Below are 17,933 nucleotides of genomic sequence, written 5' to 3'. Positions count from 1 at the left end.
TGATTCGTAGATTCGACGAAATCACGTGAACCGCACGAGGTTGAAAGGACGCATGCGCAGCAGGAACATACCGACTTATCGGCGACCTGGTGTCGGATGGATGAGACGCTGGACGCCGGTGTATTCAGACGCAGTTGAAACGAGGACGAGGTTAAGTCGCGCGGTTTGCGTCGGCAACCAGCAATAGAGGTATCTCTAAAACCTCTTGCGTCCAAAAAATAAATCCACGGAAATAATCCGTAAGTGTCACATAAGAAAGAAAAAATAGAATGAATCGAAATTCGTGACCCTTCTAAACCGGTACAAGCGATGTACGACATCGTTTCTATCGCGTAAAAATCATCCCATACGTTTCGGTAATTTATAGTAGATTCGTTTTGTTCCGATCAGTTTTTCGTGTTTTTTGTTAAATAAATTACGCGAGAAAATTTATTCACGTACTACGATGTGTTCGGTTCGACTATCTTAAAGAAGATAATCATGAGCTCCTGTCACTTTTGAAATTGAAGATTTTGAGAAGAACCTGTACAAGATCCCTGAAGACAATTAGGAAAACCACGAGTGTATAGAGGTTCAGCCTTTCATCCCACTTTCCAGTGGAACTGTTTCTAAGTCATAACAATACAAGTAAGCAACTATTATTTTATTATGTATTATTTTTTTACTCGAATTGTATTCTCTCACCGTGCAATACCTAATTCGTAAACTGACATTTGATAAAGGCAATTAAATAACATCATTATTGAAATTACGATGGTTTGTCGCGTTATACGTAATTTATTTAGATTGCATTGCATGTATACGCAACAGCGATCGAATTGGCGCATTCGCGACAATTTCTTATGTAATACAAATACGCGTAGAGTTACACAATTTGCAAAGCTATGCAGCTATAATTTTAGATAAAGTTCAATTGTAGTCTGGTCCGATGATCTCCTTAGTAATAGTATTATCTTTTACGCGAAACAGACATCTTTGTTTACAAACAAACTTTGCGATAACATACGCGGAGAATGTTACAAATGTCAAACGGCCAGTTTATCATTACGTTGTATTATCTTACACAAATGAATCGTGATCGTTTGGTAAATTTAACCGGTTAATAGCGTTAGATGGAAACAGTAGGAAAAGCGTACGCGTGCGGGTTCCTCGCGAAACACGTGCGTTAGATAATTGACAGGGGAAAATGAAAGTATTGTATGGTAGAGATGCAAAAGCTGCTGCTGCTGCTGCTGCTGCTGCTGCTCGCTTATCTACGTTTCAAAGAGATGCTTTTATCGTGCAAGAAAAAAAGAAAAAAAGAAAATTGACATGACCGATTAGCGGTTATAGCTGGGAAGAACATTATTAGCAACGTTATTGTTTAATCTTCTTCGACGTTTTGAATGACGCGAAAGAGGGATCGATTAGCTGGTTCCTGACCTCGCGACAACGGAAATGAATAAATATGTATCACTGGCGACTTATTCTTTGCTCTTTTCTTTCTTTCATTCTTCTTACCGATTACAACTACATACATATTTTTTCATTCTTACGATTCAAGAATGATTTTTTCGAAATTATTTTCATAGGATATAGGATATTAATAGAATTAATGAAAATAAGTTAAACAGTATCTGATTGGGAGTGCGTTCGAAGCTTGACCAATATCTTCTGGTAACCGGCTTGACTGCTCTTTCAAAAGTACACTTTGTTCGTTTTTCCGTATGCGAATGCACTCGTGCTTCGTACTTGGTGCCCCCGCATCAAGCATACTCGTATTTTCCGGTCACTCGTCTTTCGTCTCTCGTAAACGCCTACTTGCAGGGACAATTATACGAACACAAAACGAGTTGTTCGCCCCGCATATATAGAATTCCTACACGTGTACTGCAATAAATATGTATACATACATATATGTACGTACTTCCGGAGAAAGCGCAGAGAAAATCTTGCAATTCGCATCACTTTACTAGACGCGTCCTGCAGGTACATACTTGCCTGTCTCTGCATATTTCAAGAAATTTCAAATGACGAGTTAAATAAATAAAAGAGAACAAAATGAATATTTACATTTTTTTATTAACAGCTACAAACTTTACGTTTACATAGCATAATTATTTATTTTGAATGAAATAAATCAGTTGATAAGTTTCATACAAGGTACACGATACATTGCGGTGAACGTACCGTAGAGTTTGTTGCTCCTTTGATCGTGAGTCTTACGTAATACCTGTTCGTTTTAAATGTACCGATTATTTGATTTCGAAGGCTACACGTGACTCATGAATGATGCGATATGTCTACCGTTTTTTCTATTTAAACTTGAAGGATATATATGTTTCCGATTGAGATAGATCAGTGTTACTGTTAACTTGACCCTGGATTTTTTTCAATCAGCGTCAATTTAAATCGTAAATAATGATATAGAATATTAATTAAATTCGGACAGTGATGTTATCTTTTATTATACATAATAGATAAATTGAATTCAGCAGCTGGTTAGAATGAAATTAAGAAATATTTGTACATACTTATACGTATACGTTACGTTACGTTACGTTACGTTGTACATATATGATTTATGATAGTACTTGTAGATTGATGTATCAACGCTTCACGGTTTATTGTTCCACATATAAATCAGCAAGAGTCAAGAGGCTATCGTCTTCACCCATGCTTGAAGAATCCTCAATGTTTCTTTAAGTAATTATACCCTAAACGCGATTTATCGTTATCGGTAGCATAAATTTAGAACTATAACCGTGGCTGGTGGGTATTTTAATACCGCGTTTTAATTTTTATCAGTTGTAAAAGATCCGTTGGCAAATTGTCACGTGTATTCTAGTAATCTTGCAATATTAATCGCCTCGTGGAATATTGAAATTCGAGGAAAAGATTAAAGTTAACCCTCTATAGATTTCGATACGTTCGAATTCGGTTTATCTTAGTTATCGTTAGTTAGTCTCGCGATACGATTCTCCTTCTATCGATACACACAGACGCGCGCACACACGCACACACAATATGTATCATCTCATAGCGATCTATAACGCTATGCACATTGCATATTTGTAGTTTCGGCGATTAAACTTTGTCCGGTAAGATTCCGCGCTGTCGAGGGTGGTGTGTAGTGCCAGCAAGGATATACATATGTACATATGTCGGTTATCAGACTGCTTCGAACCAGAAACACGACGATTGATAACGACAAAGGACCGACCTCAGTGGCGCCTTTGATCGCTGAGAATTTTTATGACTTTTCTTATTAACTTAGGGGGGACATTGATACTAATCATGGATAATCGGTTAATAAAATGCTTTTATAACACGTGGTAGCTTCGTGGTATGGCAACTGATGCTTTCTACGCGACACGCGACGCGACGTGCACGTGATTCAGAGAAAGTTTTACGGGCCTCCTGATTATTATTCTACTTTTGTATGCTTAGCTTTTAGATGACCGAGGGAATTGTGCCAAAGCTTTTTATAACTCGAAGCTCGTTAATTTATGCTCAGTCCATTATATTTTCATTTAAACTGAAAGATTAACTTTTGGTTAATATAATAATAACAGTTGATTATGTATATCTTTCTTGTCAATCCCATTCTTCCTGTTTCACGGTATAGAATCAGATAATGATTTATTACACGTTCGTCTCGATTAATAAACAACCGTTCAAGGATGAATAATATTAACACATATTTCTCAAGGCTGTTCTTCAATGGTCCACAGTCGTCACGAGGCGACAGACAGTCGCGCTATAAAAAGAAGATATTTAAATTTTGCGAACAGGTTTCACCGCTCTGTCTTTTACTATGTACATACATACATACGTACAAGAGTACGTTTGATATTCCTTTTTTCCCCACTCTTGTATCGCGTATTTGCTAAAAGTAAAGTGGACTTGTTTCAGAATCTTTCTTTCGACGCGAAAACATGCGTAAACAATTCCAGTGGAATTTCTGCGAAAACGTGACTATTCTGCAGAAAGCAAACATAACGAGAAATAGAATATCCGTTGATAAGAAGACCTCGATTTGCCTAATGTTAAGTAATAACCGATAAAACAAAATTAACGCATATTCAGCAATAATCATTCTTTACAGTTTACTACCAATAAGTCGTAATAGTTGTTATCCATAGGTCAGGCATGCTCAAAGGTTTCAACAAGTCATTCGTTCAACGATTAAGACTCTCGTGATCTACACGATCTATTATTCTCCACTTTGACCTTACCTCAGTTTCTTTACGTTATTTACCTATTTACGTTGATAATTGCATAATAAAACTATTTACATGAAATGTTGAACACAACAAGTTTGTTTTTTATTATCGGTGTACATATTACTTGGTTAACGTAACGGATGATGAGATTATTAACATACTTTTCATATTGTGTAGATCGCTTTATACGAATATGTATAAAGATTGCTCAAGTGGTTAGTTTAATTAACGAGAAAAAGAAATATGTACATCGAAATCGACCCAAATTAATGCCAGTTGTTCTTTATCTGACAAACACTGATTCGTTGAAAGCTGATAAAGACGAATCTCTCAATATTTTCCAATCGGCACATATTTTCCTTGTAACGCCTATTAATATTAAAATTACCAAGTAGTTTACAATTTGAATTTCAACGCGTATCTAATACTTTTTAAATTTTTCTTTATCGTATCTATATTCTAAGGAATTATAAGTAAGTAAGTAAGTAAGTAAGTAAGTAAGTAATTAATTAATTAATTAATTATTCTGTAAAAGTTTATCGTTCGTTGTATTATCAGTTATTAACGTTTCCGGCTTCTCCATTTTGCGAAATTCCTGTCCATCTACGATAAGTCAAGGACTCGTATATTTTCTACTTTTATCGAACTAATCGTAGTTTAATTCCGTGACTCCTAATAACCTGCGACCTCTTCTTATCGTGGACGATTGATAGTAATTAACTACGATAGAAGTGAATTTCATTATAATTGAAACGATTCTATTGAAATGCGTTTCTTGTAGCTGCAACGCTTGTTAGATAACAAGTAAGTAGATAATCAATATTCAATATACATAAAATGTCTTACGATCGTTCTTAGCGTAGATTAAAAATGATGTTTTTTATAACTGAAAGGTAACGATAAGTAGCAACGTTACATAGGCTTTACAACTTAATTTGTTTTCGATATTGTTGCATATGTCTGAAAACATCCATATTCATATCCATAAATATGTAATGACCGCAGGACCTCGCCGCGCCGCGCCGCGTCGCGCTGTGCGTACAAGATTTTGAGGAGGGAAAACTAAATGCATACACGTACGATATACTAAACAAATAGGTACAGCATGGTCAGGAAAAAGTGAAACGAAGATCAGGTTACCTTTGGATCCGGCAAGCGGTTATTTTAAGCCGTCAGTGAGCCGGTGACTAGACGCCACAGGGGCGACGTGCATCGATTTCTATGTATGTACCTACCTACTTATGTAGAGACATACGCACACGTGTGTCTTGTCTCGTGTCCCGATCTCACGATCTCACGCAGCTTTACGATTCATTTTAGTAACCCTTTATTTACTATGCGCTCACAGGTCGATAACCGTGTCCTTTGGTTTCTTCGAAAATCTGAACGGATTCTACTTACGTTAACAACGTTTCTCGATGATCGGTGTTGGAAAGATTCGTCTACCCTAAAAGCAAGACGATTGGATCGGTTCCAAGGGCGTAACGCATGTCAGTATACATATGTCAGTGTATGTACTAAATTTAAATCGTTGTACGATTCGAAATAGCCGACTGTGCGACGACTGCACATTTTTCTTTGAGAAACATGAACATATTTTTTCTATGACAACGAAGGCGCCAAAACTTGTTTGCGGTTCGCTTTCGATCATCTCAATATCGGTCAATTCTTTCAATGCCAAATTACTAATTATATTAAATTAACGTCGTTCGATAAGCAGCTGACTTATCGCGGTCGCCTAAAAAAAGAACGGAGACAGACATGTCGTGAAAAATAGCGAAATTGAAACAGATAGCTGTCTCACCCTGTTGTTATCTTGGTCGCATGTATAATTCACTAACAAGATTATTATAACTCCGTTTCCAGGCTAAATTATGAATTATGAATTATGAATTATGAATTATGAATTATGAATTATGAAATATCCACGAGAAAAGAATGCATCGTCTCCACGCGTGTATGTATATCTTATCGATTAATACTCTGTTAGAGCAACGATTTTACCTCTTCCTTTCTCTCTGTTTCATAAATATTTAAAGGAGAAAAATTTACGTGACCTTCACGTAAGCCGACGAGTTTCTCGCGCAATCATTTTTCGAATTCAACGATTCAAATTCAAATGCGCCGCGATGCTTTTTCGCGACTATGAACACTCCACTAATTGCAGAATAATTCATCCGTGCCTCTCATCCGTGTTGTTACGTGGAATAATCCAATATCAACTGTCTTATTTTATTTTCTTGATATATTCTTTTTATAATGTTTTTCTTAAAAGTATGCCAAAAAACAGCTGGTTTCTTTTTTCTAGTTGATTTTGCAAACGATGGCGCCTCGAGGATAAAACAAGAACAAGTGTTATCAGCGAAAACGGAGATTTTTGTGTGAAAAAATTGATACCGATGTTATCGCGAAAGAACGTGTCTTACATCAAGTAGGCCTGAAAATGGAACGTAAATACTGTTAATTACTTTTGATATAACTGTGATTAAATTCTATTACATATAACACTTGACGATAGCTCGAATCGATCGAACAACTTTTAGGTTCATCTAACATCGTTGCGTAATAAAGAGATGTCTGAAATTTGGTAAACACTTGTGGCCTATTACAAATTGACATTCGAACTTTAAACATTCGTGTTACCCTTTTATCAAGCTTCAATTTTGCTTGGCAAATCTTATATAAATATAGTGGACACGTCAATATCATAGATCACAATATGTACATCTAGGCAATATGGAAAGTTACCGATCTAATGTAAATCTAAGATACTCACATACTACTTGTGACCGTCATATTTATTTGCACTCTTTCATACGTAATTTACTCGTTCTTGGAATATTTGTCCCTTCCCCCATAAAATTAATCGTTTATCGGTTGCAAAACAATTATTATGCAAGAACTTGAAATTTGAAATATAACGATAACTGAAAATTTTCGTTCCAGGACATTGAGAATGTTATTGTCTTCGGGTTAAGAAGTTAATGAGACGTATCGCGTTCGCATATTGATATAAATAATAAGAATTGGCGCGTAAAAATTTGAAACGACACGAGCGATGTAAATGATGACGGAACAGTAAGTAAGTCGAAAGTGTTAAAGCATGTAGATACGCAGAAAATACGATAAATTTCTGATTTTTCCCTCTCTGCTTTTCTGTTTTAACAGACCATGCAGTTTGACCCTGGTAGCTCGTTGGCGTAACGATAAACAATGAGAAGTGCTTGCTTTGACCTCAACCTTTTGTTATTCGTGACATCGATCGACAGTATTATGCGTAATACTTTGCTTCTCTTTCAAAATGTCTTTTTTTCTTCTATGTTCATCATTAGAGATGAATATGTATAAAATTATCAACGAACAACAATTTGATTATAACGAAATAAACACGTAATGATGTTGAAGGAATAATGTTTGGAGGTAAACAGAAGAGTATAGTGTGTATAATTTTGTTTATGAAAACGATATAAGATATCACGATAATTGTTTATTTATTTTTTATAGAAATACGATAAAAAAACCCCTTTCGTTGTGTTACGATCGTTGATATTTTGACTAATTGTAAGGAAAATAAGGAATAGTAAGAACAGTTTAGGATAATAAGTAGCTGAAACTTGAAACATCCGACTTGGTGATACCGGTTGATTCTTACGTTAGTGGTGTATGCGTGTACTTGGTTCCGGTCTGGTACACCTAGCTAGAGTCTGGTTTGCGAGCAAGTCTCTTTCGAGACACAAGAGAAGAGGAGACTATTGCCACATTTAAAAGTCGTAATTCCACTCCTGGAGTAACATGACCATGCACACCTATCCTAACGCGTAAAACACTTTACCATAATAAACTGGTAGAAAATACTTTTCTTGCTTATTCTTTGATCGGTAAGCGAAAACGTTTTGCGTCCATAAATTTTTATTAACTTTTATCGGTTGTCTACACAAACACGAACAATTAAGTAGTCAGATTATTCACTTGTAATTATTGTCAAACGATGAAAGTGTAAAGTGAAATTGGAAAAACTTGTCTATTCCATGAAACAGTTTCACAAATCTTGTCGAGGAAAAGCTTGACAAGTTGTATGTAACAAGTTGGTCAACACGTTGTTGAGTCAGTATTCTGGAATAAGGGATACATACATACATAATAAAAGTTCATTCAAAATTGTAAAGGGAACGTTGTGTGCAAATATTTGTCGGTACGAGGAGAGCGTAGTCAATTTTTCGTTACTTATTACGGAACACAATGATTCACGTGATCCAACGTGATCTCATTCTGATGACGAAATTTTTGGCAAACTTTGACGCACGTTCCTGACTATTAAAAGTTTCACAGTAAACCGTTGAAGTAATACAAATTCGAATTTTGCAAGCATTAACTACCGAGAATACTGTGCAAAGTGAAATTGACCTGTATTTCTTCTTCGCGTTTTAACGAAGAATTCGGTTAACAAAATTGAATCAATGAAAATGAAGTAAGCAAGGGTAGGCATCGTGAACGAAGAGGAATAATATACATATAATAACAGGATCAAACTGTTTTTTTTTTTTTGTTTCAGGCCTAAATGTGTTCCATAGCAATGCCAGCCGAGCTGCTTCTGGGGCATAGTCCTCCAGTGTACAGCCCGCTTCTTTACAGTCCCTTGGTAGTAACGGCACCACCGATTACCAGCAGGTCGGTGCCACCCAGGATCAGGCCATGTCTGTCGTCTGGTTCCCTGGCTATCGATAGTATACGAAACAACAACGATGGCAGCAATAATAAGCAGAAAAAGAAGGTGGTGTTTGCTGACGATCGTGGCCGCCCTCTTACTCAGGTATTCCTCCTTAATCCCTACAACGCGCGAACCTATTCAATTTTGTCTATGCAGCAAAGACTCGGTCGGCGCGGCGGCTCGTCTTCCTGTTATTATTTCGAATTGGATTAATCCATACTTTTCTTTCCTTTTACCATTCGATAGGTCCGGGTAATGTCGGAACCTAGCAACGTACCACCACTTTGGAGTACAGCGTACCTATCCGGACTAACTGGACGACTTTTAAATTCAAAAGTAGAAAATGACGAGCCCAGCGAGCTTATGTCACCGTGGCAAGTTACGTTTCCCCAACCAGCCAGCGATTATCTTGCCTTTCGTCGGAAACTGGATCAGGAAAATGTCAGTTTAGAGAACGTGATAGTAAAAGAATCGGAACAGTGGATCGTGGGCACTGTGAAGGTACGAAATTTGGCGTACGACAAGGAAGTGGTGGTCAGAGCGAGCAACGATTCTTGGAAGACCCACGAGGATGTACATTGTACTTACGTTGAACAACCTGGCGCTCCAGCTTTAATTCTTTACGACACTTTCCGTTTTCGATTAACTCTACCATTAACATCGAACGTAGTAGAGTTCTGTGTACGATATCGTACGGATGGCAAGGAATATTGGGACAACAACGATGGGACAAACTATGTCGTTCGCAAAAAGCTGGAGGTACGTAACTAATTTTATTAAAGTTCTTTAGTTACTAATAGCCTTTTATTGTAACGCAAGAAGGACATTGCATAGAGAAAGGCCCGTATCCATTAGTTTTAAGGTCGTATTGTCTGACCCTTATAAACTCAGGGTTATACATAATCTTCAAGGCTTTGGAATATCCCGGAGGCGGTGATGTCCACAGTAGGGGCTCCTTCTCCACTTCATTCTTCCACTACTCGAACCAATTCAATACACACCAAATTTTTATTCCTGATCTCTGTGAAAAGTAAAAAAAGATTCTATTAGACGAGATATTTATCTCTATCCGTTATCGTATAAAATATTTTTTCAATGAAAAATACGTTTCTTCTATTACAGCCTAGGGCACCACCGAAAAGGTACGATATTCTTACAACTTCCTGTGACGGATTCTCGAGCAACGGTGTGGCACGGGACAACATAACTCGAATCACAGACGCGACAAGAGCGAATATGCGCACGTGGAGCGAATTCGCGTCCTGGCAGCATCTTACAAACGACACCCCGTACTGGTGAACCGTCTTCAAGGACTCTCGTTAAGCGATGTACGAAGTCGTACGAATTCTTCCAGTTTACTTGGTTAATCAGCGAGGCGTAGATCACGCGGGACGAGGTGTTCTCACTACGTACACAACACGACACACGGAAAAAAGGATGGTGTGTCACGACTGGACGCCAGGAATAGGGGAACGGAGAAGAGAATATTGACGAAAGAAGGGAAGCAATGAATTACGATTCAGTTCATTTTGTAAAAGGACATGCTTGCGCGGAAGGGATACATAATCGGAGGTCGATAGCGCGGAACATATGGGAAGGAGGCACTGGTCGCGTTACATTTATGGTAAGTTGATCCCTACTAGACGTTCGTGTCGCTACAGTATTTTTTCGTTCTATATATTCTTGTTAACGCGAATGAATGCCAGATTAATTTCATTATTAATCAATATTATAGTAAAACGATTAAGTCATCTTTAGAAGTAATTTCATTTGTAATGTCGTCGTTGTTTTATAGTGTTTAAAGTTTAGAAGAATTTGCATACTGCCATCATTTCTCTTCACAAGAATACACGCGGTGTGTGTGTGTGTGTGTCTCTGTACACTTAAACTTTCTCTCTATAAATAACAATCTGCCGTGGTGCGACGATAACAGTCGCGACCGGCGAGTCGCCTGACTCTAATCGCCTTAACTAAAGGTTGTTACCACGCGTGACACGATACGTTTATTTCTTCGTCTTCGTCTTCGTCTTCCTCTTCGTCTTTGTTTTCACCCCTTCTTTTTACGTTCGTTAAGTTAGCTTCATACGTGCTTTTTATATTCCATATAACAAAATTTATATGGAATAATTTATAGCTATTGAATATTTTATAAACACAAGATTTGTAAAGAAACTATTTAAATGATTTAGTTAAGAAACGCAAGTTCACACAAGTGTAAGAGTGACACTTTTACATTCTACAGGCGCGGACACTTGCCTTCGCCGAGTGCGAATGAACTTCTTTCAGGTCATGCAGCTTCAATCAAATACTATATAGTATGTACTTATATGTTCTTATTAAGAAATTATTGGCTGTACTTCACGACTTTCGGTTTCGCACGTGTAACCTATTAAATATTTGAACCATGACGATAATTTAAGAATGCCTTGAGCGATCTTATAGATCACAAACGATTTCATGGTCAAAAGAATAAGTTGGCGAATCCTTGGCCTACTGCCAGGCGACTGACAAATGTGAACGCACTGTACGTGCAAATAAACGTAAAGTAGTTTGATATGTTGAAAATATACATCTCTGATTTATACGAGGCTTCTAGTTGAATTTAACATAAATAAAATCGTGTTCGATTTGACTGGAGATGATCGTTAAGAAAGCTTGGAAAATTCAGATGTTTCTGTCCACACGCATTACCCTACATTCTAGGATAGCTAAGTTGACCTATATTTGCACGTTGCTGTCGTAATGTCGCTTGTGCTGTGCTAAAAGAATTAGAGGAAACGTTATTAGGAAGTATTCGCAATATGTACAGAGAGATGAAATGCAATTCATGAAAGTGAGCTACAATGTAAGAATACTTGTACACACTTGGTACATACCGGTTAAGGCGTGGTTAAAAAGTGGTAGTACAGGATCATGTATGTGTCTTGTGGTGCGTTGCAGTCATGCCATACCACGCCTTGCGAGCTCTGTAAAAACTTTAAGATGTCTAGACGTGTGGGCTGACTGGATATTGTCGACTACCCTGTACCAGTACCGACTTGTTAACGCTATATATTCATACTATCCAAAGTATTAGCTTTTGTGGATTAAAAATTCTTTCCCTTAAAGTTTCAAGTCAATAAAAATTGTCGTTTAAACAAGGCTTAACTCTATACATATAATGAAAGTTAATTAATTAAACATTCACTAGATTGCGTGAGGATGACTTGTATAGATAAAAAATCGTAATTTTACAAACGTGATAAAATGTTTTAATTGCGTCATTGATCAATTAAATTCTCGCGTGACAGTAAGTAAACAAAATGTAAAAAAAGAAAGAATGATAAAAACAAATTTATATATAAATACTTAAAAAAGAAAAAAGAAAATCTTTTTATATCAATTTACGTATAACGTAATTAAACGATTAAGCCAAATGTACCAAAACAAAATAATCCCCGAGGAATGATGAATTATCAAAATCAACAAACTTTATCCAATTAACGTAAGACTGTCGTACGTTTCTGCATTAACGATCATTAAATGCATTGGCATAAAAAAATCGACAGTTAGGCTAGTGATCAAATGTGATTGTGAACCGTGGCGATACGTGTCCTTCGCGCCACTACTTGGCCTGTTAAACAATTCATTATAAAGCGAACAACTACTATAGCTCTTATTTCTCTTGTTTCAGATTGCAACGTGCAGACATCAACGCGTACAGATAACAATAGCCGTGCAAGACAACAGATCAGATTGGATGGATGATTCTAAAAAGAATTCTAAAGCTTCCCTGACTCGACAAATTCGAAGATATCGCCATAAACGTCTTCTTCTCGATCGTCATCTTCCTTCTCCTCCTCTTCCTCTTTCCTGGAACTTGGCTGCCATAGCCGAGGATGTCCATCAAGATAAGTTTGCACCTTCAAAGTTGACCAAATCTCGCTGGTCTCGCCCGTTCCTCTTTCTCTTTCTCTAATTCTGTTATCCCCGATTTTATGCCTTTCTTTCTTTCTCTTTCTTTGCTTACCTTCTCTCTTTCTATCTTTTTCTTTTTCTCTCTCTTTGCCTGTTACTTCTTTCAATTCGTTTCAAACGTCGTACGAATTCAATACCTTTTTTTTTTTTATCTTTTTCTTTTTGGGCATGATCTTTGGATTATCAACGCGAGGTAACACAACAGCGTAGCTCAACAATAATCAGGAATTAAGAAGGGATTAAGGAAATGAAAAGAGACTCCTGCGAGCGGCTTCAAACGCAACGGTCAATCGTCATTGATCATTTTATTAAAAGATCAATGAAAATGCAATACTTTATTAATGTGTTAACACGTTGACCGTCATAGAGGCTACCTATGATCCGTATTACAAATTTATTTATATCGATAATGTGGAATAAGAAATATAAAATAACTGAATGACGGTATCCTCGATAATAATTATTATTGTATATTGGTTATGGCGGTCAACAAGATTGTGTTATTATATGCCACGTTGCAAATGTAACCGCTCACAGGAGCAATTATAAGAGTAATTTGTTTCCGCGAAGGTAATACCGTATCGTTACCGTAATTATATATAGGTGTAATTATAAGAGAAGAAAAAAGAAAGGACCGTTACCTTCCGATGCGGGGAATTACTATATGTTTTTGTTATTTGACCGGTGCTAACTGCTGTCTCTTTATTCAAATGATTTACGGAATAACAACGTAAAGAGGCTAAAGTTACACGCGATGTTATTACATTTGTATCAATCTCGTATTGGTTGTTATCGTCTGATAAATTGGTATCAGTTACCACGGTTATAGAAATAGTCTCCTCGCGTGTCTCGATTTCTGTACGACAAATTAGCTGACAATTAGGCGCGACGATACACTCTCTCTTCGTCTGTACAATCTTTTCTTGTAATCTTCAATTTCATAACGTTCATTTTATGGATGACTTAACGGCGTGCTCGTATCGTGGACACTATTAATTTCTGATCAGATGTTTCCATGGACAGACTAAAAATAGCACTTAATCAACCAACATTTTATAATCATAATCAAAAATTGAAGAATGAAAGATATTTATATAATTAAAATTTATTTTTAGATAGTTTCGTGACACGTGTGTACTACCATGAGAAAAAACAAGAAGTTGCACATCTTCATTGAAATTAGGAATCTTTATCAATAGGAATGAATATTCTTTTTGCTGCATCCCAACTTTAAGAAATTTTGATTTTACTATCTTTCGCTTTATTCTCTGTACTGTTTCTCCACCAAGTACAAATCATCGCATGATGGAATGCATGTCATCGTAGTATATCTTTATGTACGACCAGTTCGTACGTGAAACAGTACATGCACTCCCTCCTTTGACTTTTCTTGCCTCAATTGTTGTATTCGAATAAGCACTCAGGAAACGAGATTTTCTTTGCAGGGACGTTGGCGTGTGATGATGACGATTGTCTCGAGATTGCGAGGAAAAGGACTGCGGGAAAGGACTCAGGATAGGAGGGAGGGCGTCGAATTATAGTGTATACGGGTGCGATTAGGGATCCTTTCAAATCTGGGAACCACTGGAAAACTGACTACTACTACTACTACCACCATCGCTACTACTACTGCTACTACTTTAGAAGCTAATCACACGATCCAGCTTAGACGTCTTTCAGTCAATTTTTGCCTACTATCAACAGCACCCAACCTCACTGAAAGGAGAGCAGTCTCTTCATTGTTGATGCCCTCTGTGTAAAATGTATATCGAAGTTCAACTATCTACTGGACATAGAACAATAGGATCTTGATAATGATTGTTCTTTGAACACGACACTTCTGCTTTTTTTTCTTAACGTCGTTGTAATTCTCAGAGTCACAAGACTCTTTCGGGTCTCGTTTTATACGGTCCTATCAGATTTACATATATTTAAGATCCCTCTGTGATGTATCTTTCTTATTAGACTTTGTGAAATTTCCAGTTACGAATGTGTGATTAATTTTAAACGATTCCTAGAGAGTCTTTAACTCTGGTCAAAATTGTTTAATAATAGATTTTGAAATGCAAGTTAGCAATTTATAGGACAACCAGAGACGATGACTTTTGGAGTTTGTTTTTCTATATCAAAAATTAAAAGGACGTACAGGGAATATCATAGTAAAATATGTTTGCAGATCTAGCTGTGCCCAAAGTGTTCATCGACGATCAATTTATTTTGTACTTAACTCTACTGATTATTCGTCCATTGGTATATTGACCTAATGTTTCTCTATTTTTATAAACAGACAAATTAGGCTGCCCGCAAATTAGAATGCAGTAGAAAGACGTATACATATTACACACATGCTTTTATCTCGTTAAGGAACAATATCTCTTTCTCTCTCTTTCTCTTTCTTTTTTTCTCGTTTTTAGTTCTCGACAATGTATTTTTGTACATAAACAAGATTCGACATTTTATTTATCGTAATCAAGCGTTTGTTAATTCCAGTGAAGACAGAGGCAACACTCAGAATGATCTACTTATTGAACTTAAAGTTGTTCCTCGCTGTACATCAATCCCTTCTGTGTCATCATGGTTATTCTCGACAGTCTAATACTCTTTTTTTTTTTTTGTACCTTATCTTGTACTCGATTCATTCCAGATATTGTACAGAAAATCGTTTGCCATTAATAAAGTAGTTTAGTGAAGGAAGAATATTTCGAACGACTGAATGTATATAGAAGAATCAAAATCGAAGAAAAGCAAATTATTCTTCGATAGTTTATTCGTTTATATACTCGTATACGTATGTAAATAATACTGGCTCCTGATATTAATTATTTAAATGGGATTTAATTTAGGTGAAAACAATAACGACTTATATGTTTAATATCCTTTAGAGTGCAATAGAGCTTTCTTCTTTCTTTCTCTTTCTTTCTTTGTACATATATGTACTATATATGCATCGCGATATATTGTATATTAATAGCGATAGATAAATTGCAACGAGTTCAACGAACGGAGGGAAGCGCGTTGCACCGGTTTTAATTCGCGTTTCATCTAGCAGAGTTTAGCAAGCCTTCTTAAACGCCGTTAGGATACTTCCGTGTCACATTGCGTCCAATATAATTAGATGTATTGTGTTCATTTCACGTGAATAACACCGTGCCGAGTAAGCGAATGTGTTAAGATAAAATCTCTACATTTATACACGCTTAAACTGTTGCGCTGCGCTCGTTTGAAGAAAGGAGAGTTTCAACCAGTACTGTCCACGTTAAAGTTTAAAAAATTTATCTACTTTGGTAAGCAATGTAGGGAGAGGTCAATACTAGGCGGTACTTGTTGGAATTCTTCAACTATTTTATAGATTAATCGTTTGAATGCTCTCATAACGCGCTCACTTTGTGCTTATCACTTATAAGAATGTCTCAAAGTCAGTTTCAAGAATTATACATATTTTGACACGAACTAGTGGCATTCAAACGGTGAAGTAAATTCGTGTAACGTAAAAAAAGAGAAATCGCTACTACAATACAACAAGGTCGTTACTTAAACCCTGAAGGAGCGATGTACTAAGTGATATAAGGATACTCAGGACCACATACTGTGTTCTGTTTTAAGGTTCCATTTTAATACATATTGCTTGGAACACGTTTACACTTTATGAAATATTTCCTAAATTGCTCTTTCATGTACCTTTGCCTCTTGAAGGCTTTCACGACCTTGTTACGTTTTGTGGCGGCGACTATTTTCACGATGCTCCTTAAGAATAAATTTGCCTAGAGATTTAATATAGTAAAGCGAGATTATTAACGAACACACACCCGAAATGCGTTATTTAAATGTAGAATTTTCTTTTGAGAGCCGTAAGACTGATAACTTAACGCGGACCGCACAGGCTGTTGTATATATAGTATATTAATAAGATGCGAGGCCGAATTTCTGTAAAGCTTAACGACGCGATAGAAACGTTTTTTTTTTATTAGAAAATTATACAATTGTTTCTTTTGATCACGTCGATGAGTTTTATTGAAAGTTTTATTCCTCAAATTAGGGCATGTCCGGCGTTAAGTTGATTCGTTAAAGTTCGTTTAAGGCTTTGCGAAAATGTGAAAAAAAGTTCCCGAAAAGAAATTAATATATCTTGGCTAGTTGTCAAACGTTACTTCGCGTTGTGATTTTTTTTTTTTTTTGTTAAATATATTTCTCCCTTTTATTGTATAATAATTGTAATATTTGAAGCCTGAGTATAGTCTAGATAGATTTATAATAATAACAATAATAATGTTATCAGTTACTAGATCGATTTTTCTTTTTTTTTAATTAGTATATAACACGACTGCGAATTTATCATTATATGAACGCGTTTTATTCTTTGTATATGTATACAAACGTCTGTTATTGAGAATTGTAAATACATATTCCGACGTGTTATTTACGTATATATACAATATATATACACATATATATTTAGAGCGATTAGAAATATTTTTTAGGTGGGAATCATTATGTGCCGTAGAAGTTATTATTCTTAAGATTGCGACAAAAGAGAAATGCGTAAGACGAAAGGTACTAAACTAGATAGGCTTTAGAAATTATGTTTCATTATTGATGATACATATTGGAAGAAAATATATACGTATACACATAAAATTTATTAACCATATTTCGCATTATCTATCCTAATATCATCAAAATTAAAAAACACTTTGTTATATCATTATTTCTTTCCCAGTATTCAGTACACGATGATTTATCATTCTGATGACTACTCCAGGAACAAGGATAAACATCATTTATCTAAATAAATTTACTAATTAATATAATTAACTACCAATATACGTGTATTTATTGAAAATGAAACAATGTTAGCGTTAGCAATTATATTAGCGTCGCGATAATCAATTATAGTGCAGTATATTCAAATACATCATTATTTCCTTCCTGACAACGTCATACGATTCTTTGTATGGGGAATCTCATATCGGATAGGCGCAAATAAAATAAAAAATAATGTCTCGTTAATAAACGTCATAACTTTATCAATGTGTTGAAATATTTCTTTTATTGAAAAGTTTTCC

At 36.1% G+C, this 17,933-nt stretch overlaps 1 protein-coding gene across 12 annotated transcripts; it reads left to right on the top strand.

Annotated features, from left to right (window-relative positions):
- Positions 1-71: 71 nt before the first annotated feature.
- On the top strand, positions 72-17,894 carry LOC114877396 (protein phosphatase 1 regulatory subunit 3C-B). Of its 12 annotated transcripts, none has more exons than XM_029189932.2 (12): positions 72-239; positions 510-627; positions 5,211-5,428; positions 5,554-5,695; positions 6,514-6,636; positions 7,152-7,287; positions 7,374-7,625; positions 7,710-8,683; positions 8,758-9,015; positions 9,160-9,672; positions 9,825-9,943; positions 10,036-10,208. In XM_029189932.2, exons 9-12 carry the CDS (start codon positions 8,764-8,766, stop codon positions 10,118-10,120), a joined length of 969 nt encoding a protein of 322 aa, XP_029045765.2. In that variant the 5' UTR covers positions 72-239; positions 510-627; positions 5,211-5,428; positions 5,554-5,695; positions 6,514-6,636; positions 7,152-7,287; positions 7,374-7,625; positions 7,710-8,683; positions 8,758-8,763; the 3' UTR covers positions 10,121-10,208. The 12 variants fall into 12 exon arrangements, with proteins under 12 accessions (XP_029045765.2, XP_029045763.2, XP_029045759.2 ...); XM_029189930.2 differs by having other exon boundaries at positions 6,514-6,655; positions 7,152-7,283; XM_029189926.2 differs by having other exon boundaries at positions 6,514-6,655.
- The last annotated feature ends 39 nt before the right edge of the window (positions 17,895-17,933 follow it).

Source organism: Osmia bicornis, chromosome 9 (genome assembly GCF_907164935.1).
Source record: "Osmia bicornis bicornis chromosome 9, iOsmBic2.1, whole genome shotgun sequence".
Lineage (NCBI taxonomy): Eukaryota > Metazoa > Arthropoda > Insecta > Hymenoptera > Megachilidae > Osmia > Osmia bicornis.
Note: the sequence above shows the minus strand (reverse complement) of the source record. Positions and strands in the feature narration are given on the sequence as shown.